Source organism: Fringilla coelebs, assembly GCF_963513975.1.
Source record: "Fringilla coelebs genome assembly, chromosome: 14".
Taxonomy (NCBI): domain Eukaryota; kingdom Metazoa; phylum Chordata; class Aves; order Passeriformes; family Fringillidae; genus Fringilla; species Fringilla coelebs.
Window position 1 is genome coordinate 17,533,173 of NC_140040.1, and position 27,823 is coordinate 17,560,995.

Below are 27,823 nucleotides of genomic sequence, written 5' to 3' on the forward strand. Positions count from 1 at the left end.
CTCCAGCACTGCTGCATGGATGAACCTGGCAGCAGGTGCTCAGCAGGAGAGGGGACAATCTCCTTCCCTCATCTTCCCAATTAACCCACTGATCCTTCACTACAGCACTGCTCAGGTTGTTTATTTATTCATGGTACTTTTAGCAAAACAAGAAAAAGCACACGAAGAAGAGCCCCAAAGCTCCCTGCTCACAGAGCTCTGAGCTGTCTGCCACAGGCACAGAGCCACTGAGACTGTTCCTCCAGCCAGGGAGGCTCTGACATTCTCCATCAGAATGAGTCTCCAGGAATTCTGTGCCCTTTGGGGAAAGGGCTGGGGAAGGCCATGGAAATGCCTGAACCCTATGAAATTCCCTCTCACTGGTGATGTACCCACCACCCAGGATGGACCTGGAGCTGCACCCTGACCTACAGCCTTCAGGAATGGTGTAAAATCTTAACAACTCTCATAGCATCAGTGTCAGGTCAGAAGAATTCACCTCTGGGCATGCACAACTATAGCTCAGAGCAGGAGCTCCCTTCTGCCTTTTTTACATATGAAAAACCTGGTGGCTCAGCTCCCTGGCTGACTCTCAGTCTCTGAAGTTTACAAGCAGATTCTTGAAATTACCATGAAAGGGACTGTTTTGGGAATATCTCCCTCACAGCTGGAACAGAGGATGACAATGCAGAAGGTCTTTAAAAGATGTCCAGTGTGGTTTCCAGACAAAGATAGTTTGCATAACCACAGCAATTACCCCAGGGCCAAGTGCTTTCTGTACATTCCCCAGCTGTTCTCAAATCTCACAGATCTCTTTTGAGGCTCATGGATGAACAATATTGAAAAAATGTAAATGCAATCATTTTAATAGAAAGCTACTTCTGTATTTTCTGGACATAAATTACTTTAATGGCATCAACAGCAATGAGGATGTGAAATTAGCAGGCAGGAGTCAACCCCTTCATCTCCCACTTTGTGCAAGAATACATCTTGCATTAAGCCAGACAATAAAATAACAGAACAAAAGTAAAAATCAGAGGCAGTGAGTTTGCATCCAAGTGTCATTTTCTCTGCACACTTTATTGCAATTCTTTAATTCCTTTGCAGTCTCTAATACGCTGAGATCAGTGGAGTTCCCTGCTGTGCCACCTTACACCTACAGAATTCTGCCTTTCTTTTTTTATCCCTTTTATAATGTCCTCAGAAAGATCAAATAATTAATGGTATTAAGGACTTTGTGTTAGAAGTTGTTATCTATGCTGGATATATTACTTATGTGAAGAAGGAATTTTAATTGGAAACTCTACAGCTGGAAACAGCAGAATGTCAGAAATATACATTTCTTCCTGTTTATTAGAGCTATCATTCTGTGTACATTTTTAAATCTCAGATTCTCTGTAAAATAGAGTTCTTTGACACAAGTAGAAGAGCAGCAGGAATATCCTTACTGTGACACTCCCTGCTTTTTCTGATAAGGAAAAGACAGGGACAGTTCATTCATCTCCCAGCTCTCTTCAAAAGTAGCATTTATTCTTAAATAAAAACCCCAAACTTGAAATAACTGAGCAATTGAGTTATTATCATCAAGGTTTCAGTGGAAACTAGCAAAATACAGGCAGAAAACCAGAGCACATAACATTTGAAGGAATGTGAGCTCTAGAACACTCAGCAAGCAGCTGCAAAGGCACTAGAAAAGAACATTCAAGAGAATGCTGATGCCATTTCAGCTTTGTATAAACATTAATAACCATAATTATTATGCACGTGCCTCTTGTAATAGATCATATTCACTAGTGGAAACCTTACAATGTCAAACACAGATTTTTTTAAAGATCATTTCTAACGTTGGTATTTTTGTTGTTCTTCAGACTTCAAACCCAATGACAGAGAAATGGTGGTTGATAGGAAGATTCCAATCCCCTTTTTAGACCCTTAGAATAGAACTGTCAAGAGACACAGAGGTGTCTCTCTCTTGACTGCATAAGTCACCTTAATCATTACTTTTTAAAATATTTTCTCAGTCATACTTTCTTCCTATGAAAAGATTTACAAATAACACCTTTCTAGATTGGCAGGATTGCACTGCAGGAAAAACCCAGTGACTGCAGCCCAGACAAGTCACTGTCCACAGTCCCACGTGTGCTCTCTTGTTCTGAAATTTCTTTTTTTTGCCTTTTGCAATTACAAAATCCCTAGGAAAGAATAGTCCTGATCTCTTTCCTGATCCACCACAAGAACAGAAGTGACAACTCCAAGCACACCCTCATCCATGCTCACCTTTTAAAAAGCCACTGCTCACAAATGGGCCCTGAGCTGAAAGACTGAATTTTTTTGTTTCAGGCTCCACTTTAGTACCAGTTGGAAGCATCAATTTCCTACTTCCCAAAAGAATGAAATTAATATGCCTTATGAGAAACCCATGTAAGGCAGCTTTTTTTTATTTTTCTGCCTTAGGCTGAAAACACATTTTAAAGGAATATTTGATTAAAAGGGTACAATTATAAGTTTGTATGTTATAAATTTGGCAATAGTTAGTAGCTGAAAAAAAAAAAAACCTATTTTTACATTAGAACTGCTATTACAATTTTGTTTCATGATTAAATTAGTGTTTTCAACATGGCTGTATTTATAAAAAATACATTTTTATGATGACTGATATATATATATATATATATATATATATATATATGCATGTATACTAATAAATCTATATATACAACTGTGTCATGTGCATTTTTACAGCTGTACCAGGCCTTCCTTGATGACTGTCTCAAACAAAATCCCCTTGAGCAGCAGTTTACAAGAAAAAGGACCCTTGTCTAATCTGCATGGTAAAGACATAAATGTTCTATCCAAACAGAAGGCTTACAAAATCACCTGAAAATAAGGAGAGAACATTTTTTTCAAGTATATTTTTCCTGATTTATGCTGGCCAAACCTTATGGGCACTGAAGCCTCCACAGGTATTCCAAACTGACCTGCTTTTCGTAAATATCAAAAATTTGAGATGTCTTCAAAAAAGCAGATTGATGATTGCTATAAAATTTAATGGCAGACATCAGGTTCAGAAGAAAAACTTTTTGTCATAAAAATTCAGCTGATTGATCAAATTCTCTTTCCTGCCCCATGGCAAGTTGCATCCCATACTGGCATATTTAATGGCAATTCACAAAGCATTCCTATGACAAATTAAAACATTTGAATGATTTTGGGTTTTTTATAGACCTGAAGTTTCTGCAATCCCTTAAAACACCAATAGGAACACAGGGAAAGAAAAAGTATTTCATGTGAGAAAAGTATTGGTAGAAGAATAATTGGAAAATGTCATATATTTTGTATCTTTGATTATTTTCTCCTCTTTACCAGTTGGCTTAAATAATAACAGTTTATGCCAGAATTGAGCAGCTGAATCAACTAATGAATAAAAAAACCTAAACAAATTTCCACGTAGTCCTTTGCAGAAATAAAAAGTACTGCTGGGAATTTTGAATCATGAGCAAAGTAATATTTAATCATGTATACATCATTCTCATATGTTAAAATTTCTTGGAAAGGGGAATAATTATGTTAGTGCTACTGTGTAATACAGAACTTGTAGTAAATAAATTCTTGACAGAAGGAAAAAAAAAGAAAGCCAGACAAATTAACAGCAAAGTGATGATGAATAAGCATTTCCTCCTACCTTTTTCCTTTGAAAATGTGAACTTTAGATAATAGTCTGTATAATTTCTAGTTCTATTCCTTTGGAAAAGTCTGAACTTTAGATAATTGTCTCTTAAGTATTCTAAAACTTTCCTTTGACCTTTAGGCCAGCAGAGCTATAATCAAACATAACTATATGGTCCCTTGCAGTCTAGCAGCAACTCCTGTATTTTGTACCATGGTTTTTTAACTCATTGAAGAAAGGACAGAAAATCCCTGCTGAAGAAATAATGATGTAGAACACATTGAGTCTGAAATAATACCTGTTTTATTGTTAGTGGAGTAGAGAAATAATTAGGACATGGTACCTCTCTCTCTCTTTTCAATTTACAGACACATAGAGCAGGTCAAAGCAAGAAATTTTGGGTTCTGGATCTATTTAAGCTCCACCTTGTCTGAACTGCACCCAGCACATCTGACTGAACCTCACTCACTCTGGTTTGTCTATTCATCTCTTCCAAACCCTTTGAGAGGAATAGCAGATTTGTCTTTACAAACAAGCTGTGGGTCTGCTGGTAGATAAAAGTAGCACTGGGAGATTAAAGAAACAATGGGAAGGGTTCCACTGATTGATGAATGGAAAATGATATTTGCTTTTACAAATAAACTTTAGGTTTGCTGATAAATTAATTTCTACATTGAAAGATGAAAGAAACAATGGGGAAGAAAAACCCCTAAATTCCATAAGAATTAAAAATTCAAAGGGAAGGTTATACCTTCAGGGGAAATCTTTGATATCAGGCCTATCAGGAAGTCTGAACCTGTCAAGGAAATCTGAACATCAGAAATGGGGAAAGAGAGAAGGGAAATGTGGCTGGGAAATGGGGATAAAAGGGGAGGCTGCATCCTCCAAAAATTGGAGAGATTCCAGGGGAATGCCCCATGGCCTCTCCCTTTATTCAAATCAAGTAAAAGGACTCCTCTGTCTACTTTTTGGACATAACCCTCTGGTGTTTGTGGATTAATTTTCCTAACACCCTGCTGCCACTTGGGCTTTGCACTCCCATAATGGGAAGCAAACCAAGGCTAGTGAGGGTGTGAGATGAGCTAAACCAGCACTGGTTTTGCCCCTCCTGTTTCTCTCCTGTATGCCAGCAGGCAGTCACAAAGCTGTTTACCAATAATGCCTCTGCTCTGACACGCTTTGCTCCATTCAGATCACATCACTGCGTGGCACGTGCATTGAATGGTACATCTGTAAAGTGTAAGAATTAATGCAGGTTGCCAAGCTCTGGTTTAGAAAAAGAGATGAAATGGCTGTCAAATGTGCTCAGCATTAAAAATACATTATTAACACAGCAATTTGCATAGACTGATGGATCATTTTTGAAATCTACATATTCTAGTTAATTTTATTCTGTTGTTATTTTAACCAAAAAGTTTCAGAAGGTGATATGGTGTTTTACAGCACTTTGATAAAATAATGCGTATATTTTGCATTTGAACCAAGAACTTTCCAGTACTATATTACCAGATTCCAAGAAAAATGCTGCAAAGATAAATAAAAAAGCCAAGATATCCCAAGGCTGTGCCATCTGCTTTTCTTTGGAGGGATAATGGATTCTCAATCTTTCTATGAATACCTACTTAACAAATGCAGAGTAGGAGGAGAAGTTGGTGGCAGACAGGGGTCTGAGCCCCTCAGGCCACAGTGACAGGTACAGCTTTAAACATTCCCTCACTGCTCTTCTGTGTAGAGCTAAACCTCCAGTAGGTTCAGTGAAATTCAGAAGGATTTTGGTAGGTGATGGAAAAGTTCCAAGAATTCCCAGCCATGTTTTTTGCCTTCTTCACTTCAACAGATCCTCCAAGTCTTACATCAATGACTTCTAGGTCTGGAAAAGTTCACAGACCTGGGGATGTCACCGACATGTTTTATGAAAAATCCTTTCCTTAGGATTTTTCCTCCTGAGAAGCTGAGAGGCCTCAAGAACAAAATGTGAACAATTATTGTCTGCTGCTGTGGGATGCAACAGGTGGAGCTGGGATTGGTCTCATGTGGTTGTTTCTAATTAATGGCCAATCACAGTCCGGCTGTCCAGACTGTGAGTCTGAGCCTTTGTTACTCATTCCTTTTCTATTCTTAGGTAGCCTTCTGATGAAATCCTTTTTTCTATTCCTTTTTTTTCTATTCTCTTAGTATAGTTTTTAATATAATATATATCATAAAATAATAAACCAAGCCTTCTGAACATGGAGTCAAGATTCTCGTCTCTTCCCTCATCCTGGGACCCCTGCAATCACCGTCACATGGGGACTATGAAAACAATCATGGATGTTTGAAATTAATCTTTCTTTCTACAATCTTTCTCAATACCACAGTAAAAGACATAAAACTTAAGTAGCAACCTTTTGGGTCTTAGATGTGATGTGTTCTTGCCATTTAAGTAATTTAACATCCACTTCTCCGTGCCATGATTATCACCTTTTCCATTCCAATTCTGTGCTGAATGTACACAGGGGCTTGGTAGGGATTTAAAGCAATTTACCAGTAAATCATACACCAGCCCTTAAAAACTAAATCTGTAATCAGACCTATCAACCATATTGAAGTTTTGTTGCAACACTAAAAGCCAAATTCCAGCCCTACCAGCGTATTTCTATTATGCCACTTACTTTTTACATAATGTCCTCTTTGAAATACAGTAGCAGAAAGCAACCAGCAGACTATAAAAACAGCAACCAGCATTTATTGGAATGCTGCCTTTTTGTACTGGTGTAATAAAGGTCTTGTCAGCACTTCCATTACAAAATGCCAATTTTCAGAGGTTTATAACTCTGACATAACAACTTCCTATGAAAAGAAATTTAGAACGTGGACTGTCTGCCAAAGAGCATTGAAAGTTAAATACAGCTTACGTTGGCCGGGGCATTTTAAGTCAGAAAATAAATTAAAAACAATTCTGACTTAACATTTTCTTGAGCTGGTGCCACTGAAGAAAAAAAATGTGGCTTTGATAGTAAAAGTGCCAGATCCTGCAGTTCTTATACAACAGAACTCCCTTGAAGTTCCCTGAGAACAATTTCTGAGAGAGCCCTGAAAGGAGTGCCATTATACATTTTTGTAAATGTCATCAAGAGTTATATTAGCTTTTTGTAATTTGAAAGACTGAAATGTTATGGTGTAACATTGCCCCTGGGCACACAGGCAGCATGATAATGACTTTGGGAAGACATTCTGATATGCAGATTACATATAACAATAACAATTTGTTATCATCAGACCATTAATGGCAGTAATTCAGGCTTCTGTCTCACACCCAAAGGATTCACACATGCCTTATTACATGCACACCTCTAACAGAGGATGTGATTCCCATGGGGAAAACTCATGGCCTTTTGAAATGCAGGGAAGAGCAAAAGGCATCCAGAGAAGGAATTCCAGTGAGTGAAAAAAAAACCAATTACCCATCTATAGAGTGGAATAGTTTGAAAAAATTTTCAAATGAAACATCCCAGATACTCTTTGGAATATTTCTGGACAACATGCAAACATTACATGGAAAAAACCTGGAATAGCCACAAGTTCCAGACTGGGATACACAGATGGATCATGGAGAATCACAGCAGGAGCACAGACACATCTGAATTTAGATTCCAAGGCCTGGACTTACTGCAAAACCCTGCCTTTGCTCTGTACATGGTGGGACACAACACAGAAGTTGGAAAGAAGCAGCCAGGGAAAGATGTCAGCACTTGAATTCTGCCTCACCACAGAGATGTTACAAAGCAAGTGCTAATATGGGTGAATATTGCGAATATATATGTTATATAATATGAATATATGAAACTACAGCACCAGTTCAGAAGCTGTTTAGAGTTCTCATGGAATCAAAGGATGAGTGATGTTGGAAGGGACCTCCAGAGATCACCTGGTCCAACCTTGCTCACTACAGCTACCCAAACCCCAGGACCTTGTCCAACTGGCTTCTGAATATGGGAGTTCTGAAAATAGTAAAACATTTGTATTCACAATAGAAATATAACTGTGACAAAAGAAAAGACATCTTATTCAGTGTTTCTCTTCATCCCATGAAGAGATGTTATGAGGTGTAAATACATAAAGAATCTGTAAGCCAAGAGAACACCTTGCAAATGGTTCCTTCTTGCCTTCTAATTTGTCATGAAGAGTCTGATAAAGTACAAGTGAAGTGTTTAGGCAGAAGCTGCAGTAAAAATTCAAAGCATGATCACATAAAAATATTAGAAGAGATGGGGATTCTACTGGCAGAGGAAAATACATCTCATTATGCCAAAAAGACCTCTGTGATCATGAAGAAAAAACATTTAAAGTTTAAAAAACATATTAAAAAACATATAAGGGTGAGCAGAAAAAACCCAGTAGATACTTTGGGAAAGTTATATTTCCTTACCAGGAAGAAAAAATTATGAAAAATAATTTTAGTTTAGAAAAACCTATGGTCTATAAATGAATTTTTGAAGCAAGTGGTTCTGCTAGACAGACTGTATTAGAACTCTATAAAGTTTTCAGCAACTACGTCTTTTGATCTTGCCTGTTAGCACCAAAAAGGCACAAAACAAGAAAAAGTTGTTTTGTTATATTTTTTATCATTTAAAAATAGAAAATATTAGTACAAAGAAGCCATAACAATGTGGATCAGATAAAGATGATACAGAAGGAGATGTCAGGGATAGAACTGAGTCTAAACTACCTCCCTCTGTATTCAGTATTGCAGCTCACACCAAAGCTGCCAGCTGCCATCAGACTGAGCTCCACCATCTCCTCCCTTGAAAATTCCTCATGTTTGCTGTCTGGGACTTCCAGAAGAATCCAAAATACCCCTCCCTTAGAGCACTCCTGAAAGTCTGAGCCTTTACCAGCCCCTCTGCTCACAGCTCTGCAGTGTTTGCACGGCACAACAGCAGCACAGTGATTAAATGTTTTATCCAAATTCATAGAGGAAAGCCATAGCCAATCTAAACAGAAATGTTCCAAACTCCAGAACAATTCCTCAATCAAAAATCCATCACTCCTGTAGAGTGCTCTGAGATCACAAGGTCTTAATCTTCGTTGGGGGAGCACTGCATAGTTTACAGAAGGGTCACAGGTAATGGATGAAAAGGTTATAGAAAGTGACAGGACCCAGCTAAGCAAGGTTAGGGAGCAACAAGTTGGAAAAGCCTACATGAATTAGTTTTATTTTGTATTATTTCCAACAAGCTCTATTTTAGCTTCAGTTTTAGGTTAGACTGAGTGAGAGTTTCATAACACAGCACAAATAAAGCCAGAAAGTTTTACTTGTGTTTATAAAAGTGACATGAAATTATTATGTCATTAAAGAAAAAATTCAGTGTTCACGTTCAAGCAGTCCAATATTCCTAGAGCAGAAAACTTTCATGAGCATTCAGAGATTACTGTTGGTGCTCCTTTTAAGGTGCACCAAACTCTACTCAAAACTCCACCACGAGGACTTCATTCCTGATTTAGCTCTTAGAGTCAGACTACAAAAAATCCCAATCTTACAGAGTTTCAGTGGCTGTTTAGGCATGAACACAGTCCTTAGGCCACAGCCAGAGTGGAGTTTGCTAGTCTGAGCCCAGAGTTAGTCAGGCCAGGCTGGGGGCTCAGCCTTTGCTCTCTGAACACGGGCAGAGAGCTCCCACTGCTTCCCTGATTCTCGCATCCATCAGTTACCTTTGGAGGACCCCACGAGCTCTTCCTCTTCAGCGCCATCAAGCAGACATCTGGTCCTTTTCTTCAAGTTCTATTTATCTCTTCCTAACAAGCTGCCTTATTATCTCACTTCAAACAGGGGCCCATCTCCACTCCCTCTCTAATCAGTGCTGATTACCAAGTGTGCACATCCTATCATTTTAGGATATGCAAACTCTCTCCCCAGACTAGACAGGTCAACCGATGCATTTCATTTCTTTGCTGCGTTTGGCTCAGTGTGTAAGATCTCTCTGTTCAGTCAAATCATGTATTCTACCTCTTCCCTGCCCTCTGAATGCATTGCCTTCTAGGCAGATTTATTATATAAATATTACATGCTAATAATTACATAAATATGTCGCTAATTACTGGCTGCTTGCCAAATAAAGTACGTCCTAATTAGACAGAATTAAATGAAGACCAACAAAGTGACATATTTTACAACAAGATCACCCCTAAAAATTACAAAATCGGTAGCTGATGGGAAAATAACCTAAGTGGTACAAAACCACCTCCCAAAAAAAGTTTTGTCTCCCTAATTCTCTAAAGGCTGATGTTGGAAGCAGTAGTAAAAAAATCATTTTAAAATCTCCTGTTTCCTTCAGTGTGTCGCTGCTGTACTTGCTGTGACAGAGAAATACAACCCATTCTTAAACAGTCACCTCCTCAAAATGAGTAAGGAGGAGATAAAAGGGTATGTAAAACATAAAATATAAACTTATTTGAGCAGCCCAGACAGGTTCAGGAAAATGCAAAGACACAGAATTCACATAATAATCTATGTCATGGTCACCCTGCAGGAACAATGGCTGTGATTCTAAGAGTAAAACTCCTTCCTTGTGTAAAACACTTGTTGGGTTGGTTCAAAACAAGATACAAATTAGAACATGATCTGAGCCTTTTAAACTCACATTATAATGTCAGTTGTGTAATAATTAATCAGATAAGCCTTAAGGCTAAGTGTGAAAAATCAACACCTTCTATTTTTAATGGAGCATCCACATGCAAATGTCTGATATAATGGCAAAAGGAGATTTTTCTTAATCAAAGGAAAAATTAACAGTTAATAGGTGATGATTCCTGCTTAAATTCTTTTCACTTTTAGCCTGTTCATTCTTCCTCTAGTAAAACAGTGTTGGTGGTCTTTTAATCTTTACTGCAACTGAAAGTTTAAAATGAGACTCCTATCTGGTTTCTCATTAATTGACAAAAGTGCAATTAGAGCAACTACTAAATTAATTCCTCCTCAAGAGTCTGCATTTAGGATACGATAAAACAAAGAGATATTCCATAATGAGAGCAACCAATAAATTTACAAAGAGGGAGGGAGGGAGGGAGAGAAGGGAAAAAGAAAGAAGGAAAAGAAAGAGACTGGGAGGGGGAGAGGGAGGGGAAGGGAGGGGAAGGGAGGGGAAGGGAAGGGAAGGGAAGGGAAGGGAAGGGAAGGGAAGGGAAGGGAAGGGAAGGGAAGGGAAGGGAAGGGAAGGGAAGGGAAGGGAAGGGAAGGGAAGGGAAGGGAAGGGAAGGGAAAGATCAGGTACTTAGGGATAAAATCCCAATAGTCAAACCAAAACAAAAGGTAACCATGAGGTGAACACAGAAGAACTTCTTAGATGCTGCTGGGCAATATTTTGAGGTGGTGATGGGGCAGAGGTTCTACTAGAACCTTTGGCCTCAGGACATCATTCCTCCTACTCACAATTAAACCCATTTCCAGGAAATCAAACATAGTCAGTGCAAATGTCCATGAACATTTTCACCACAGAAATTGTTTTTTGCAGAAAACCTAGAGGAATCAGATGCACCCATCACGCCAGAACTGGTACTTAGAAATCTCTTAACTCTTTCAGAAGGTAGCTGATTAAAAACATGGAATTTTATCTCCAAATATTATATATTCACTTAGCTATAGATACTACTATGAAATACTTCTAAAGCTCTAGAATATAATAATCATGGGTGCTATGAGTGTTTGAGTTATGTTAGAGCACTTAGGGAACCTTTGATTCAAGGGTGGTGGAGCAATATTTCACAGAATCCCAGGATGGGAGAGGCTGGAGGGGCTGCTCTGGTGTCCCCTCCCTGCTCCAGCAGGGCCATCCCAGAGCCCAGGGCACAGCAGTGTGTCCGTGTGTCCCTGCAGTGTCCCCAGGGAGGAGCCTGCACAGCCTCTGTGCCCCATCTGCTCAGGGCTGGCCCTGCCCAGGGCAGCAGCTCTGCCTCCTGGGCAGGGGCAGCTCCTGGGCTCAGGCCCTGCCTGTTGATGAATTCCAAGGAGCTGGTACTGCAGATCCTACTGCTGTTAGTGTAGAAGTTCTGCACTCAGTAAGAACACCACCATTCTGCCTGCTAAGCAGTTCAGTCTTGAGACCTTGATTTAATGTCTATTTTCCCATTATGTGTCTGAAATTAAGTCACAGTGAAGATTCAATTATTTCTTTTCTGCTATTTCTTTCATCCATGTTCCATGTTATTACTGAACCAGACATTTCCAAGTTAACTTACTGACCAAATTCTTTTGCTCTCTTGTTTTGTTTTCACAACCTTTTATCCCTTACTCACTCTTCTTTAGATTTAATATGAAATTAATTCAATAAACTGGAAAAGAGAGCTAAGGACGTTACACTACTGAGCTTGATGAAACTCCTACAGCAGGAAAATTCACAGCTGTCCAATCCATTCCCTCATCATGAGTAAGCACTGTCGTGCATATGGTGCACAACACTGACCTCAGATCTTTTTCACTCAGATTGCATCTGGTTCTCAATTAGTTTGATTTATAAAATGAAACATAATTGACGTCTTGGCAACATTCTGTTGCTAGCAGCACAAATAATAAATTAAGAACGAGTGAAGTAAAAGTCTCTTTAGTCATGTATGCATAATGGCAGGCTGCATGTATTTGGGATTAGCTGGGTCTCATCATCCCCACTGGAAGCTGTTTGAGGCTGGGTCATGTTTGCACTAATGCTCTGCAATAACTCTGTAATTGTGGTTGATTCAAATGACCAAAAAAAGGCAGTCTCTGAAAGGATTGGATGCTGTGGGAATCAGTCTGATTTTCCAATGTGTGTATACAACTCCTCTATAGCTGCCTGCAAGTTTGCTTTTGGGAGGCTTGGAAAGAAGCTGTCACCACAGAGCTAAAGTGAGCCAGGAGGGAAAGGTTAAACAGCATTTGGAGCAGAAGCTCCCAGGAAAAACTTTGCCAGTGCAAAACTGTAAAAAGTACAGAGGTGCTGGGGAGCACAGCAGGGCTGAAGAGGAGCTGGAGATGCCTGCAAGAGGACAATCAGCTTACCAGATGGCCCCCTCCTTGCTGGTTCATCCATCAGCTTGGCCTGTCCAGTCCAGTGAAGACTTGATGGATCACCTCTGGCTTAGGGCGAGGAGAGAGGGAATCTGTCTGGAGTCCTGCATCCTGAATACAGGAGAGGAGTGAATAAGGATTCAGGTGGACAGAACAGACAGAAGGGTCACAGAGTGGAGGAGCTGGCAGCTGAGTTAGCCTCTGAAGAGTTGATCCTAGTTCTCTGTTTCAGCTGTGTGCACCAAGAAGGAGTCACCTCTTTAGCCTATTGAAGTGGTGAAAAGCACATAACCATTGTAAGAAGCTTAAATCACCCAGACAGGGATGAAAAGTGTTTGCAGAGGAACTGCACTGACTCTTCACCTGGTTTGTGGTTCTAATCAGAAAGGAGTCTGGAAAGAGCAGTGATCTGCATGCAAGAAGAAAGCTGGGAAAGACAGCAGAAGCAGGTGTCAGTGAAGGACAAAGGATTGGAGTGGAAAAATGCTGGCTTCCCATCTACATTAATGCAATCACTTCAGAAAACACCACAGCCATCCCTGCCAGGGAAGTTGTTTCAAATCTCACTCAACTGATAGTCAACATCAAGGAAAAACAGAACTTGAGGGAATAGCAGAACACAGCTGATAGTGATTATAGTGAAGAAAGAAGGGGGAAAGGAAGCAGAAAGTTATCAGCAGAAAGACACTGAGAATATTGGCACCAGCATTCTCAGCTAGGTGGGACTAACACTGCAGTACCAGGGAAAAGTGTAGCCTTGCTAGGAATAGTAGACAGGAGTCAGATATATCACTTCAACTGCAAAGTAAAATCATCCAGTGAAAATGGAAATTCATCCATTGCCTGGCAAGACAGAACCTCTGAGCACTACTGGAATGTATTGGGGTCCCATGGGAATATTATCATTCCCTTGAAATTCTACCAAGTCTTCTAGAATTTGAGAATAATCTCAAGATGTATAACACTGATTTCCTCCTCATCACCTGTCACTGAGAAAGGGCTCCTCTCCTTCAGTTCTTAGGCACAGTCCTACTTCACAGGATGACATTACATCTTAGAATTGTCAGATATGCAAATAAGAAAATTGATTACTTTTCTCACAAAGGATGATCTAGCATGCTTTCTGATCCAAAGCAGTTTCAGGCAGGTGAATTGTCTAAGGACCAAGGGTAAAGGAACCTGAGTATAATAAATAAGGAACTGCATGAATTATTTCAGGGACTTGCCACCCAGTGCACAACCACTCGCTCCAACAAAGCTGTTTGCACTGGCTGAACATCCCTTTTTGCATATTAATGGGGTGGAAGCTCGAATCAGTCCTGTCCTTTCCACGGTGTCCCTGCCTGCTGCCACAGTGAGGGAGTGTGGTAGCACAGTGTCCCCAGGTCCCCTCCCAGCCCCACTGTGATCCTGACACATTTTCCAGCAGCAGAACAAGGCACACCACACACATAATTCTTAAAAGGGGGCTCAGCAGTTTAGGATAACTTGCAGGCCATCAGTAGACTGTGTTACTTCAGGCCTGTAAATCACATTTTGTTTTTAGCTGAGAAATGCAAGTATGCATCCAAAATATAATTAAGTATTTTTAGGCAAAAAAAATAGCCAAATTATTCTTAATTCACAGAATTACAATGTTTTATAGAACTTAGTTACCTTAACTGCCATATGATTTGTTTTGGTAATATTTAGACTTTCCTACTCAGCAAAATAACATTTTTATGCTTTGTTTTAATTTATTTAACTTAAAATTTCTAATAGAAGCAAAAAAGAAACTTATGGAACAAAATCTTTCAACCACACTACAAAAGAAATATTTCAATAATTTTGTATTAGCAATTTCATTATTAACTCTATTATTCATAAAAAAAATCAATAAACTGAGGTTCTTCTGGCATGCACAGGTTATAAAAACGTTGAACTTTGCTATTTAAGAACTCCAGTTTAAATGCCATGCTGAGAATAAGATTGATAGTATGATATTTATAATACATTTTTCACACTATGAACACTCCTGGAGAAACATGATGTGTGCCTGTGGATGGCAGATCCTGACACACAAGTGCCAGATAATAGGGTACTTTGTGTTTGTTATTTTTTAATACATTGCAATGCTTTATTTTTAACTGCTCCTTTCACACTGCTTGCGCCTTGTTATGCAAGTATTCCTTGTGATTTCTGGTGACAAAAACCACATCTATTAAAGGAGATGATGATCAATGCTTTTCCTTAGATTATGCCTCATATTCCTTTACATCTTCTAGATGTTATTCCATACCACTAATATTGACAGATGGTAGAAAAATAATAACTTATGAGTCGCAAGACTGAGCACATCACTTAATTTGAAGAAAACCACTAACAAGGATGTGATTTGGAATGTTTTGGAGTTTGAAACTCTAATTACTGATATAGAAAAGAAATGAGGATGATAATTAAACCCATTAGAAATACATAAGCATGTGCTTTCCCTCGAGCAGTGCCATTGTGGAACACCCTCTGGCACGTGGCAGCTGGGCCACAAAGCTTCCCAAAATTGCCTGAAACTGCAGCAATGTGTGAGGATGTGCTGCTCACATCCAAGGCACTGTTTGGGTGCTGTGATTCTGGATGTTCACTGCACATCCACCCAGAAATGATGGGTTTAATGATGTCCTTGCTCTGGCAATTTGTCCCTGGGGTCAGGGGGTTAACTTTGAAATTGGGCAAAGTGAAAGGAGGGCAATGAAACAGAGGAGTCACCTCAGAGCTCTCTGAGGGATGCATTTGGAGAGAAAAGTCAATCAAAAACACAGAAGGAGCTTCAGCTGGCAGCTGAGACAATGGCAGAGAGACTTATCCAGAAATGCCAAAAGAAACTGTTTCAGGGAAAGACTTATTTTAACACATGAGAGTTACTCTGGTGGGAACAAAGGACTCACCCTCCAGGTATGTATTTGACAGATGCTGCTAAAAATACTTTGATGAAAAAAGCTGGGGAAAAATCCAGGTTTTATTGTATTAAAATCACAGTGCCAGAGAAGTACTTCAACAAAAAAAGTGATAATAATTTGTCTTATTAGTTAGGATATCTAAAAGTGCTTGCATGTAATTGTTTTCCTCAGCTATTGTGAAAGTTTAGAAATATTTGGTTTCTAATGGTAAAGAGGTGATGGAATTTAAAATAATCCATAGTATACAAAGGCATGCAAGGCAGTGATTGGAGTAATTATACCAGGCCATTTCCTTTAAAACACCTGACACAGTCCCTGCACTTTCAAGGCAGCACAAGGAGGACATAAGCAAGATTGAATTTGAAGGAAAGAGATAAAGAAATTCACATTTAAACATGATCACTCTTGGAGCTGTTACATGTATCACAGATGTAACAGGCTAAGGGTGGCTGAGTATAAATATTAAGCTTGTTAGACAGAACCAACAGAACAGTTCATCACCGAGGCAGATATATAATTCTTCAATTAAAAAAACCCAAAACATTTTACCATGGACCAAACTCAGAGCTCAACTTGCCAGATGGACATGGAATATTTGAGGAGAGAGGAGGCTGGTCACTGATAATCAGCCTATTACAAGCCAAATCAGGCTATTGGATTTCTGCAGGAATATGAGCTCATGCCAGTAAGGTTCCTAACCCAAAGGTAAGCCCTGCCCATGGGCCAGGCAACCCCAGGACTGCTGTGCTACATAAACCCTACAAGAATTATGGATATCCCATGTATCCAGGAAAGATGCACCATTTCTCCTGTCAGAAGAATTGCTGCATCCAAAGGAACTGCGGAAGGTCCAATTTGGGGTTTATTCCATTAGGAAACAGAATCTGGCATCAGAAAAATGGAATAGCAATGGCAACTTCTCATGGGAAAAAACTTTAGGTGTCTTTATGGCAAAGATGTATTTGGTAGTTTTTGACAGTAAAAATTGTACTGGCAGCATATCAAAATGTTTGCATGTGTGAAAATGCTCCTATCACAGAGCTCTGGTCTCACTTGAACAATCTAAGGGAACCTGAAGGATGTCATGCTGAAAACAGGTACTGCTGTGAGAGGGTTGTTGGGATGCAGCAGAAGATTTTAGGTAATGCCCTGTGAAGACCATTCACCTGAAAAAAAAGCTGTCAACAAATCCTAATTCCATTTCCAGAGGTCTCATTTCCGTTTTCTGATGCCATGGCAGTACAAAATCCTCATCAGTTGTCTAGATTCCTGTCAGATTTTTGTCATTTATTGTGAGCCTACAGTTTTTTTGGAAGAGTTAATTCCAGGCAGTCTACAACACATTGCTAGAGTGTATCAACACTTGTCTAAACATGAGATATTTTCATCTGAAATTTGAGGTTTTTCTGGTTCAAAGTTTCTCAGACACACCACACAAAACACAGATTTTCATTTTTTCCCTGCTTCTGCTCCTCTGCAGAAAACCCAGCACAAAAGCACGTGGAAAGTGCCCAGAGAGTCAGTCAGGAGTTTGTGAAGTCAGGGACTTGTTATGTCACAGAGTCACAGGTTTAGTCACAGGTCTAACACAGAAAACATGACATGATTTTCATGTAGCATTAACTTCTTATATTTTTTTTTTTAATAAAACTCTATTATTTCTCTTGAGAGGGGATAAAGGTTTTTGCACCTGGCAATCCAAGTGCTCAGCATGCCTTGATTACAGCTTGAGAGAGCATGATTGCCTGGATTTGGATTATCACTCACTGCCCAGGAACCCAAGGCACTAAACCTACAAACCCCACCAGTAATGGATGTCTGAGCTCAGAAAAGGACAGAAGAAAAGCACCAGGAGAGATAGGAAATAAAGATGGCTAAGAGATGATCTACAGATATTCAGTGAGATGCATGATGGCATTTAAATTTACCTTTTTTACATTATTTACATAAAGTAATACATAAACTGCCTCTACAGTTTTGGGCATCTTGTCTACAGAAGGAATGTGAAAATTTATATGGAAAAATAATATGGAAAATTTAATAAATTAATATGGGGGAAATTAATATGGAAATTCAACAAACCAAGCAAAATAAGAACACCAGTGCATCATTTCAAGGCACAGATTCTGCTGTGAGCACAGCATAACTTCTATATATGTAATAAAATATTCTGAGAAGTGTTTTGGGGGTTTTTTTTTGTGTGGTTCCTGATGAAGATACCTGTTGTGTCACTTAGTTAAACACATTTCTCAACAACATGGCCAATCATAATATTTGCAGTGCATGTCAGCAGCACAGTTAATTACTGACTATCAGGGGAAGTTGCCTTAGGGTGATCTGGAAGGTTTGAACAGCAGAATCAGCCTGTGTGCAACAAGCTAAATTGATTAATGGTTCTGCTTATGTTCTACACAGGAAGGCAACATTCCAAATCACAGTCATCTTATGTATTCTTTGGCAGGAGGGACAGAAAGAGGCCACTGCAGTTTATTCTCCTGGCAGGTGCCAAACTGCACTGTTGGCACACCAATGTCACCACGTTCAGTGTCACTGATGGTGGCCAAATGCCACCAGTTACCTAAAGCACAAGAGAACACAAAAGGGCAATACCATTTGTTGAGGAGCAGTAGTTCTGTTTATCTCAGCCCTCAAGAGAACTTTGAAGAAAGGCAAGGTATGAAAAATTATTTAAGTAAATAAATGTGCTAATTCTAGCAAGTAAAAATTGGGTTTCTACAGGAGGCTTCCTGAGAAAACGCAGTCCCTGTGTGGTATTCACAAGTAGAGAGCATTTCTTCAGCAGCCATAAAGTTTCTGCTGCCTTGAAGAATTAGTTTGGCAGGAATTAATTAATCTGAGAGGAAATTGAGGCTAAGGACACAGTCAGGAAGATGTCAAGGACTTTGGCCACCAGTGTGAGAGAATGTTTTTCTGTTTCAAGCTTTACGGTGTTGAGCAGTGATCTGATCTCCAGAAAGGAAAGGAAGGTTTGTTACAGGCATTTCCTTACAGTTCTACACCATACCAGCTTGGTTATGGACAGCCCAGACACTCAGTAATACAAAAAAAAAAGGAGAAATTTGACTTGTGAATTCAGGTGTTTTTTAGGGATATTGCTGTCTTTGAACTTGAATAATCACTCATGCTTATCTGGCAGATATAGTCAAGACAAAGTCATGGTCAAGTTCATTGTTTAAGTGGCATAACTAAATAAAGACTTACTGAAGATCTTTGATGTTTAAAGGACATAAAACTCACCTCAGCCAAATGACACCCTGATTTTGGCTCTGACAGGAGTATTTGCTTCCTGTGGGAGATCATGTTCTAGCATCAACCATGCACTGCAGCCCTGACTGAGCAACCTTGATAGACAAGGATGGCATGCATAGTTGGAATTTTATTATTGGATACTGAAGGATTAAATCATAAAAGTCTCTTCAAGCAGATTTTTAATTTCAAGAGATTTCAGGTGGTTGTTTTAAGAGGATTTTCACATCTAACTGATTCAAACACATTAAAAACTGCATAAAACTGAGTGGCAATGATGTAACAAAATTGGACTTATTTTTCTAAACCTTGTCACATAGAAAGTTTCCTCACTCCCACCCAGCTCTGGACTCATTTTTCCATTGTCTGTGAGTAGGAGCAGGAGAGGGTCTTAAACAGGCAACAGATTGGAAGGACAAGGGTAATTAGCAACATGAGCTCAGTATTTAAACATGAAGAGAAATGCTAAGATCTTTTTTACTTTGTCATGCTGTGCCAGGCAAACCACCTCACATTTAGGATGCTTAATTCAATTTGTGTTACACTGATGATGATTATGAAATGCATTTCGAAGAGATTTGTTTTATCTTCTCCATAAAACACACAGAGACTCATTTACTACATGAAAATAGAGATATAAGTGGAGACACACTTTGTGAATGCTAGAAGAGAAAAGCACATCTAAAGAAAAAGAAAATATAGGACATATTTAAGCAGATTTAAGAATATAGGTGCAGTGTCATTTAGCAAAACAGTGTCATCATGCTTCTAGGTTGGAACAGATAGAAAAATGCAAACAGCATTTCCTCTTTAATTGACATTTCATGTATTGCTTTTACACCCCTGCACATGCAGCACACACATTCATCTTCCTATTAGTAATGGACTAAACAGGGTTTTACTTTCTTACAATTTCAAATAAGAAACTGAATTTGACCAGAATTCCTGGCAGGGTGTGCTTTATTAAAAAGAGCCAAGATAGAACAACTTTGCTGCATATTCAACTACAAACACATGGAGCACTCTTTATAGCATTCTTGGGATCAGTCCTAGCTCCTTCTCTCACTTGACCTTCAAACTGATCTGTGTGCCAAAGAATAGGATCAGAATAAATTTATTGCCCAACAATATTAAATGGGTATTTTTTTTTTCCATCACATGTGAGTGGTCCCTTCTACAGCCCTACAAAATGACATTTTGCCCTTCCAGAAGTGCTCCAAAGCACAGGGACTCAAAGTGCCCTTCTGGGCTTTGCCGACCTAAGGGATTTCTCTTTCTAGCAAAAGCTCCTCACCAAAATACTTTGGAACTTTTATACCCACAACAAACAGGCTGAAAAGGGAGATTTAGGCTTTCTTTGGGAGATTTAGTAGATACTTAATTTTATGTTCCCATCCATAAACACTCAAAGTAGGAATCAACATTTATTTATCAACAGAGCTTCAGATTTTCATCATGCACCATATCTCTGGAACTTCAAATTAATAGGAATAATATAGGCAGTAAATCCATCCTTTCATTTTATTTAAGCCAGTGAGCTGTCTTCTGGATCTAAATTCCACATTCATTTTACTTGCTTCTTATCTACTTTAAACTTATTGGAAATAGCTTAAGTGATATAATGAAGGTACCATTCAGCAGATTATTTACATTTTAATTGCACAAAGGACACACTGGTAAAGTAACTGGAAATCAACAAAACAATTTGAAAGCAACTTGTTGAGATATACATTTTATATTTGTTCTATTTACCTTCATTTTTCTTGATGGTGAAATTTGGGTTGTTGACCATTTCAGGAAGAAGGCTGTACAGGAAATAATGCCCATTTTTAGGATCATCCTTGTCAACAGCACTGACAATCTGAATTACCTGCAACATAAATGGGCTCATTAAGTTTTCACAATCCTGATAAACAGACAGTGCTGAAAAAAATTATATTTATTAGACAAATTTCATTTCTCTCCATGTCAGATTTAAAAAGATAATTTATAACTCTGCAAGGCTTTTACAGACTTTAGAATGAAGACCTTGTGTAGAGGAACTGTATCTGCCCCTTTTAAAATGGTTCCAGAACAAAGAGCCAGCAAATAAGGAGAGACAGGTAAGAGAAGCCAGCAGAAACTGCTGCTGATTTAGACAAGTAATAAATTATTTTTCAACAAAAAAAGGGAAAATTGTGCTTCAGAAACTCTCATATTTCCTATGGCAAGCTTTCAATTACATGACCACGCTTCTCACTGAACTTGGATATATAACATACTTTTAATCCTTCCTCCTTCCCCCACCCCACATTTCATTTCATAGAACAATTATTAGTTTTCAAATTATTTTGGATGTGAAATTTTAGATGAGAAAAAAATCAAAATTGAAAAAAAGAAAATATCAAGGGTATTTTTTCCCCCTTAATTCTAATAAAAACTCAGTTAGTCCTGTACTAGGAAGATATGCTTATTTGTTTTTAAAATAACATCATTATTAATTAATGATTCCTAGAAAAATGCTACATAATTAGGTGAGAAGAGTGCTCTGTGTAGTTTGGATAACTTTAAATAATCAAGTAACTTTGTATGAAGTACTTCATTTGATTTACATGACCAACTGCAGTGTCTGAAATGGATTTACCTCTATTTACAATTTTTACCTTTTACATTACTCAGGTACTGCAGCTGATCATCTTCAAATCATACAAAGTTGCACAGGACTATGAAAGGAATAAATATTATTTTAAAATAACCAGGAGGTTTGGGGTTTTTTGTTTGATATTTTTGGGTTTCTTTATGTTTTGTTGGAAATTTTAAAATATTTGGTGTACTTGCTTTTGATGCCAAGGGTTTTCCAGAGAAACAGCAACAAAACCAGCCATGGATCTAGATCCCACCCTCAGATCTGGCTTTCAGGGCTAGTTAGCTCATGTTAGATGAGGTTTATAACAAATTTAATTAGAATTATTGACCTTTTCTATGTCTATTGAATCCAATAACAATTGTCTTATGCATTTATTTGCAATGTCTAAAACAATGCACCAATAATTCCTTGCACAATTAAATTCAAATTAGGAATCACTAAAAATTTTAAAGGATAGAGTGAAAAATGGAAGCAGGGTTTGATGCTGTCCAAATTTATAGACTTTTATTTTTAAATTTCCACGTTTTCCTAAGAAAATGACAATAACTGACATTTTATTCTGGTTTAACCACAAGGACTATCAGTCTGTATGTGTTATATGTATGGCAATAGTCAAAATCATATTTATGTTCTTCAAGGGTCAAAGAAAGAACAAAATCTTGCTAGATAACCACAGGGATCAACACCAAAACACGAATATTTGAAATTATGCATGTAAAAAAATGTTTGAGCAAGCAGTTATATTTGTAGGACAATCCAACTTAGGATGGAATGTGAGAAATAACTCCTAGCCTAATCATGTTCTGGATAGGTCAGCTTTATCATTATTATTATCAAACATCTACTCAAATAATTAAGTTGCTTAAATACCACATAAATAAGGTTTTGTTTTTGTTTTTGTTTTTTTGATAACTGCATATATCAAGGTGGAAACCTTGACAGGAAGAGATGGACAAAAAAAAAAGGCCTAACTCAGCTTCTGCTTTTTTTACTTTATGAGGTAGATCTTCAATTTAATAGCTGAATAATGGTTCCTAAAGTGAGAAAAATATAAACAGTGGAAAAATATCTAAGTAGCCTCTGTCTGTCCCAGTGCAGAGCTGGAGCCATTTGCAGATGGGAAGGATTTTCAGCTTTCTCTTTGCAGAGGTGTCAGGCACTGAAGCACCCACTGTGATGTGCCCAGGGCAGGAGCAGGTACCAGTAATTCGTCACCATAGGGAAGTGCAGTTTGGGCTGGGATCCTGAACAAGGCAGATATGTTTAGACAGATATATTTTATGGCTGTTCAATTTTTCAAACACTGATAGAATGGGAAAGCAGTAGGGAAAAAGGATAATGGCACAGTGAAATCTGGAAGAGCAAGTGCACATAACAGCTGCAGTATATCAGATTGTTGTAATATTTTGTATGTACTGGTATTCCATCCATTCCCTACATTGTTTATAAAATGCTTCTTTCTCTGAAAATCCACCAAAAATTATATGCAAAAGACAGGCTTAGTGCAATACTACATTTGTTGTGTTACACACACACATCACAGAATTAAGAGTTAGAGTTCCCATAGCAACCTTATTTCTTTGTGTGTTTGCATTAAGATAAGGTCTTAAAAAAAAAAAAACCAAACCCACAACAGAAAACATAATATATATGCAGTGATATTCAACTGTGGTATCTTTTACTCCCCAGGGGTCAGAAAAGTCCAGTAATTCTCATTTCCAAGTTTTTATTAGTGTGCTGATAGGCATATTTTACTACTCCGTGTTGTGTGCTCATGCAATGGAATATTACTGAGGTAATACAACTCTTAATTTGTGGTTCACAACATGGCTGAGAATCCCAAAATCACAGAGTCACAGTTTTCCCTCACTGAGGTTGGAAAATCCCTGCCAGCCCATGGAGCCCCAGCTGTGCCCAATGCCCACCTTGTCCCCAGAGCCCTGAGTGCCACCTCCAGCCCCTCCTGGGACACCTGCAGGGACGGGCACTCCCAACCTCCCTGGGCAGCCCCTGCCGAGGCCTGAGCACCCTTTCCATGGGGAAATTCCTGCTGGTGCCCACCAGGAGCCTGCCCTGGCCCAGCCTGAGGCCGTTCCCTCTGCTCCTGTCCCTGTTCCTGGGAGCACAGCCCGACCCCCCGGCTGTCCCCTCCTGGCAGGGAGTTGTGCAGAGCCACAAGGGCCCCCTGAGCCTCCTCTGCTCCAGGCTGAGCCCCTCCCCAGCCCCCTCAGCCCCTGCTGGGCTCCAGCCCCTTCCCCAGCTCCGTTCCCTGCCCTGGGCACGCTCCAGCCCCTGCAGGGCTCTCTTGTTGTGGGGGTCCCAAAACTGCCCCCAGTGCCAGAGGTCCCTCAGCAGGGCCAGCACAGGTGATGGGCACTGCCTTGGTCCTGTGGCCACCCCATGGCTGGCCCAGCCCAGGTGCCACTGGCCTCTTGTCCACTGCAGATATTTTTTTCTTTCCTGGTAACAGCATGCACCCCAAAGGTGTTCCACTATAGAGAAATTGGTCAATAAAGAAAACCAGAACTGATTTTTTTTTTCACTACATATCCAATGAAAGTTTATAACCCTTTGGCTGTTCAGTCTTGAAATTTTTGAAATTTTTACACGTAAAATTCCAACTTTGATGTTGTATTAATACTTCATGCATACATTTGATTCTGTACATACATTTAGCAGAAACTTAGCAAATCAGCATATTTTGTTTAGCAGAAAGCACTGGATTGTAATGAATAGTTAAATGGTCCCCTAGGACAGCTTGACTTTCTAATTTGTAGGTTTGTATTGCAGTTCTACAAAGCCACATGTGCCTGAAATAATATATACAAAAATAAATAGAAAAACAAAGTTATTTTCAAGACATCATAACTATCTATGTGCAATTTTAGTATATGGTACTGTTTCAAGGACTGTTCCTGTGATGCAGCTTGTTAACCTCACTTAGAAGAGTTCCTTATCACTAAACACTTTTCTAAATTTAATAAGGCTGATCTTCCAACTCTGGAAAAGCTTTTGCAGTCCCACTGCTGTTCATGGTTATTTCTGCATTATTTTGCAGACTCAAAGCACCATAAGAGTAGAGTCACTACAGAGCAATTTTAGCTTTGTCTGATGAGTCAAATGCAGGTTCTGGCAGTAAAGGGATGGCTCTAGCTGAAAAGAAAAAGATCTACCTGAAGATTTCACCCATTAGAAAGAAAAACAATCTAGTAGGAGAAGTGAATAAAATAGAGACAAATTGTGGGAAGCTGGAGGAGCACTGTGATCAGTTTTATATTGCTCCAGTTTAAAGCTGGCTTCAGCTCTCATATATCGCTGTCTGCACTACTCAAGTGAAGATTTTGTAGCTTTGTTTCCAGCAAACAGCACTTCCCTGGAAAAGTCTGAGTATGGACTGGAGAATAGTGAGTGAGGCACTTTTCTTACTCAACATTACAGAAGTGTTGTTCTAGGTCTACAGGAAAATAATTTTATTGTGCTGGAGAATAATCAACAGCACAGCTATAGTCAGCAAACCATGAATGTTCTGGTTTTAGTAATTGGAATTATGCAGAAAAAAGGGATAATAGGGAATAGCAAGAGCTGATTTGTGGCTAACTTAGAGGTGCTGTAACAGTACATTCAAATTTTTGGGTTTTGTTGTTTTTTGTCCCCTGTAACTGACAAAAAACATTTCTGGCAGCTCTCTGTTGTGTGTAAAAATGTGCAAGGAGCACAAAAATACATGCATAAAAAATAGATTTCCTTCTGCCTCCCTTTCCTCTCCTATCAGCCTGTGGTACCTTTACTCAGAGGTAGGTCAAGGCAAGGAAAATGCATCTGGCACAGTTACACATCAAGAGTTTTTAATCCACTGTGTCACCTCTAGCAGCTGTACTTGCTGCTGCAATTATATCAGAACCCAAAACAGAGCACTTAGAAAGTGATCTGGAAGAGATGGTGCAATGCATTTAGTGGCTGCACATCAGGTTTTACCAATACTTCAAATATAATCTACTTCATGGTAAATTAAATTTGACTTAAACTTAGATTTAAATGGAACTGCAAATGTCAACAGACAGGAATACCTTAAGACGATTGCACCTTCCTACACGTGTAACATTTAAGTTTAAGCTTTGGACAACTAACCAAATTAGGCTTTTGCTACTAGCAGGTATCTTTCTCATATCACCTATTTCATAACTGAGATATATGTAGTTTTTTGAATTCCACATCCTGGACTTATTAATAGGATTTCTTCCAAAACTTGAATATAGAAATAAGCATAAGAAAATACAATAAGGCAGAGGAGTTACGAAAATCTTCACAGGAGCTGATGAATTTTGAATGACAAGTTCAGTTCAGAACCTAACCTTGGCGATTATTCTGGGCTGGTTACTGTTCCAGTAGTGCTATTTGTTTAAACACAGAATAAATTACAGGATCAGTGCCACCTCATCCATGCTGGCAGCCAAATATTTAATAACCATCTGTAAAGTTCACACGAGGATTCATGCTCAAGAGTGACATCTGCCATCAGATCAAGAGTGTAAGAGGCAATGGTAGATAAAGAATATCATGCTTTAATGAAAGTTTTCTGTAAATGCTTAAACAAAAGCCTCTTTTACCTGCTGACTCTTAATCATCTCATTTTTTGTTTTATTCCAAAATGAAATGTGAACATTTTTCAACATCTCTTAAACCGTCTGAAATTCAATAGGAATATCAGATAAATGCAGTCAGAAAACACTGTACAACAGAACTTTCTGATTTTAGGGAAGCTCACTGAATCCTGGATAAAGGCATAGTCATTAGGATTTAATCTATCCTGGAAAATGCAACTACTCAGCATCAGAAATCTACCCTGAGCTAAACAGAAATCCACCCTGAGCTAGAAGAACTGAATTGCCAACTGTAACGTGACTGTCTGCCCATGAGGGCACATCTCCTCTTCAGTGGATAGAGAGAATTCTCATTCCTGAAGTGGCACATTTTTGACACCATTTTACTAAACAAAAAGGGCTGCTAGAATTCAAATCATCCTCTGTAACAATACAGTCCTGCATGCAGAGCTGGGTTGTTCATACACTGCTATATAGGTTGTCATTTAATACTACTAAAAAGAAAATAAGTTCTAACTCTATTTTCAGGTAACCTTCTTTGGAGAACAGTGAATTTAATGTCTAACACCCACATGAGACACAGGAATAGTTGGATTAACAAGCCGTGTCATGCTGTCAGCTGCTGTTTATTTACATAAAATGTCACAATCTAGAAATAAATTGCAAAGTTTAAAAACATCAAATTGTTGTAAACACCCAGTGTTTCTCTTGCTGGACAAAAGTTACATCTCATTTACACTGCATTACTTTCTAAATGTCTGTGCATATTCTTGAATCTTCACTTTGTCATTTAGGTGGCATATGAGATATTCTTTCCTATTTCTGTACATTTGTCCTTCAAAATGAATACCTTTGAACAAGTCTGCTTCATTTCTTTGAAAAAGACTAAACAGTTTAAATCCTGCCTCTGACATGTTGCTGTTTACCTCACCTTGGAGAGTGTTGTGTGAGTTTCTTCACCAAGCTTTTTTTCATTAAATGAAGAAGGTAATAACATTTTTTATATTTTTTTTAATATAATGAAAACTTGAACTTCCCTTCTCCAACACCATCTTCAACCACAATTACAATTTACTTCACTTTCCATCAAGTTCTGGTGTGCTGTCTTATTTTTTCCCCGACTGTCATAGAAAAGTAAGAACTGAATGGAGCTTATAACTGAGATAAGGTCAAGGGGAAATGGGTTTATTGTTTTAACTGTTTATTCTAAATTTTACCTGGGAGCAGCTGCAAGGTAGGTGAATAACTGAACTGGAATTCAGGTTGGATTATATTTTCATCTACCAACACACATGAATTGAAGAAGTGCTGAGCTCCATTACACAGAGTGTGATGTTGGGAGCTTAAAGACACTGGGGATTTTTTCAGAACATTGTCCCAAAGTACTCACCTTTAATTTAAAACTAAACTCACCTTTAATTAAACTCACCATTAATTTAAACCTTAAGGGAAAAAAAGTTTATTTAATTAGAGAAGACATCCCATGAAAGTGAAATTATAGAAGACATCCCATGAAAGTGATCATGGGTTTATCCCGAGTTAATGCTAAGAGCTGTTAGCATGAACACATGGGCACACATTTTGGGAATAAAGATGACATAAGGTGACAGGGAGAAACTCCAGCCCAGTCTCACATCACACAAAACCTGGGATACTCACTTGTCCAGGCTTGCCATTCTCACACAGGAAGGCCTCGTGCTCTGATGCAAACTCAGGGGCGTTGTCGTTCAC

The 27,823-nt window shown here is 38.8% G+C and overlaps 1 protein-coding gene across 1 annotated transcript in view; it reads right to left on the minus strand.

The window, feature by feature from the left end:
- CDH8 (cadherin 8) overlaps positions 1-27,823 on the minus strand; it is a gene marked incomplete at its 3' end in the record, with an annotated part of 138,626 nt that overhangs the window by 7,555 nt on the left and 103,248 nt on the right. Inside the window, exons 10-11 of the mRNA XM_084215306.1 lie at positions 27,752-27,822; positions 20,618-20,735 (exon numbers count right to left, since the gene is read on the minus strand). Coding sequence (XP_084071432.1) covers positions 20,618-20,735; positions 27,752-27,822 — 189 coding nt within the window. The remainder of the gene's footprint in view (positions 1-20,617; positions 20,736-27,751; position 27,823) is intronic.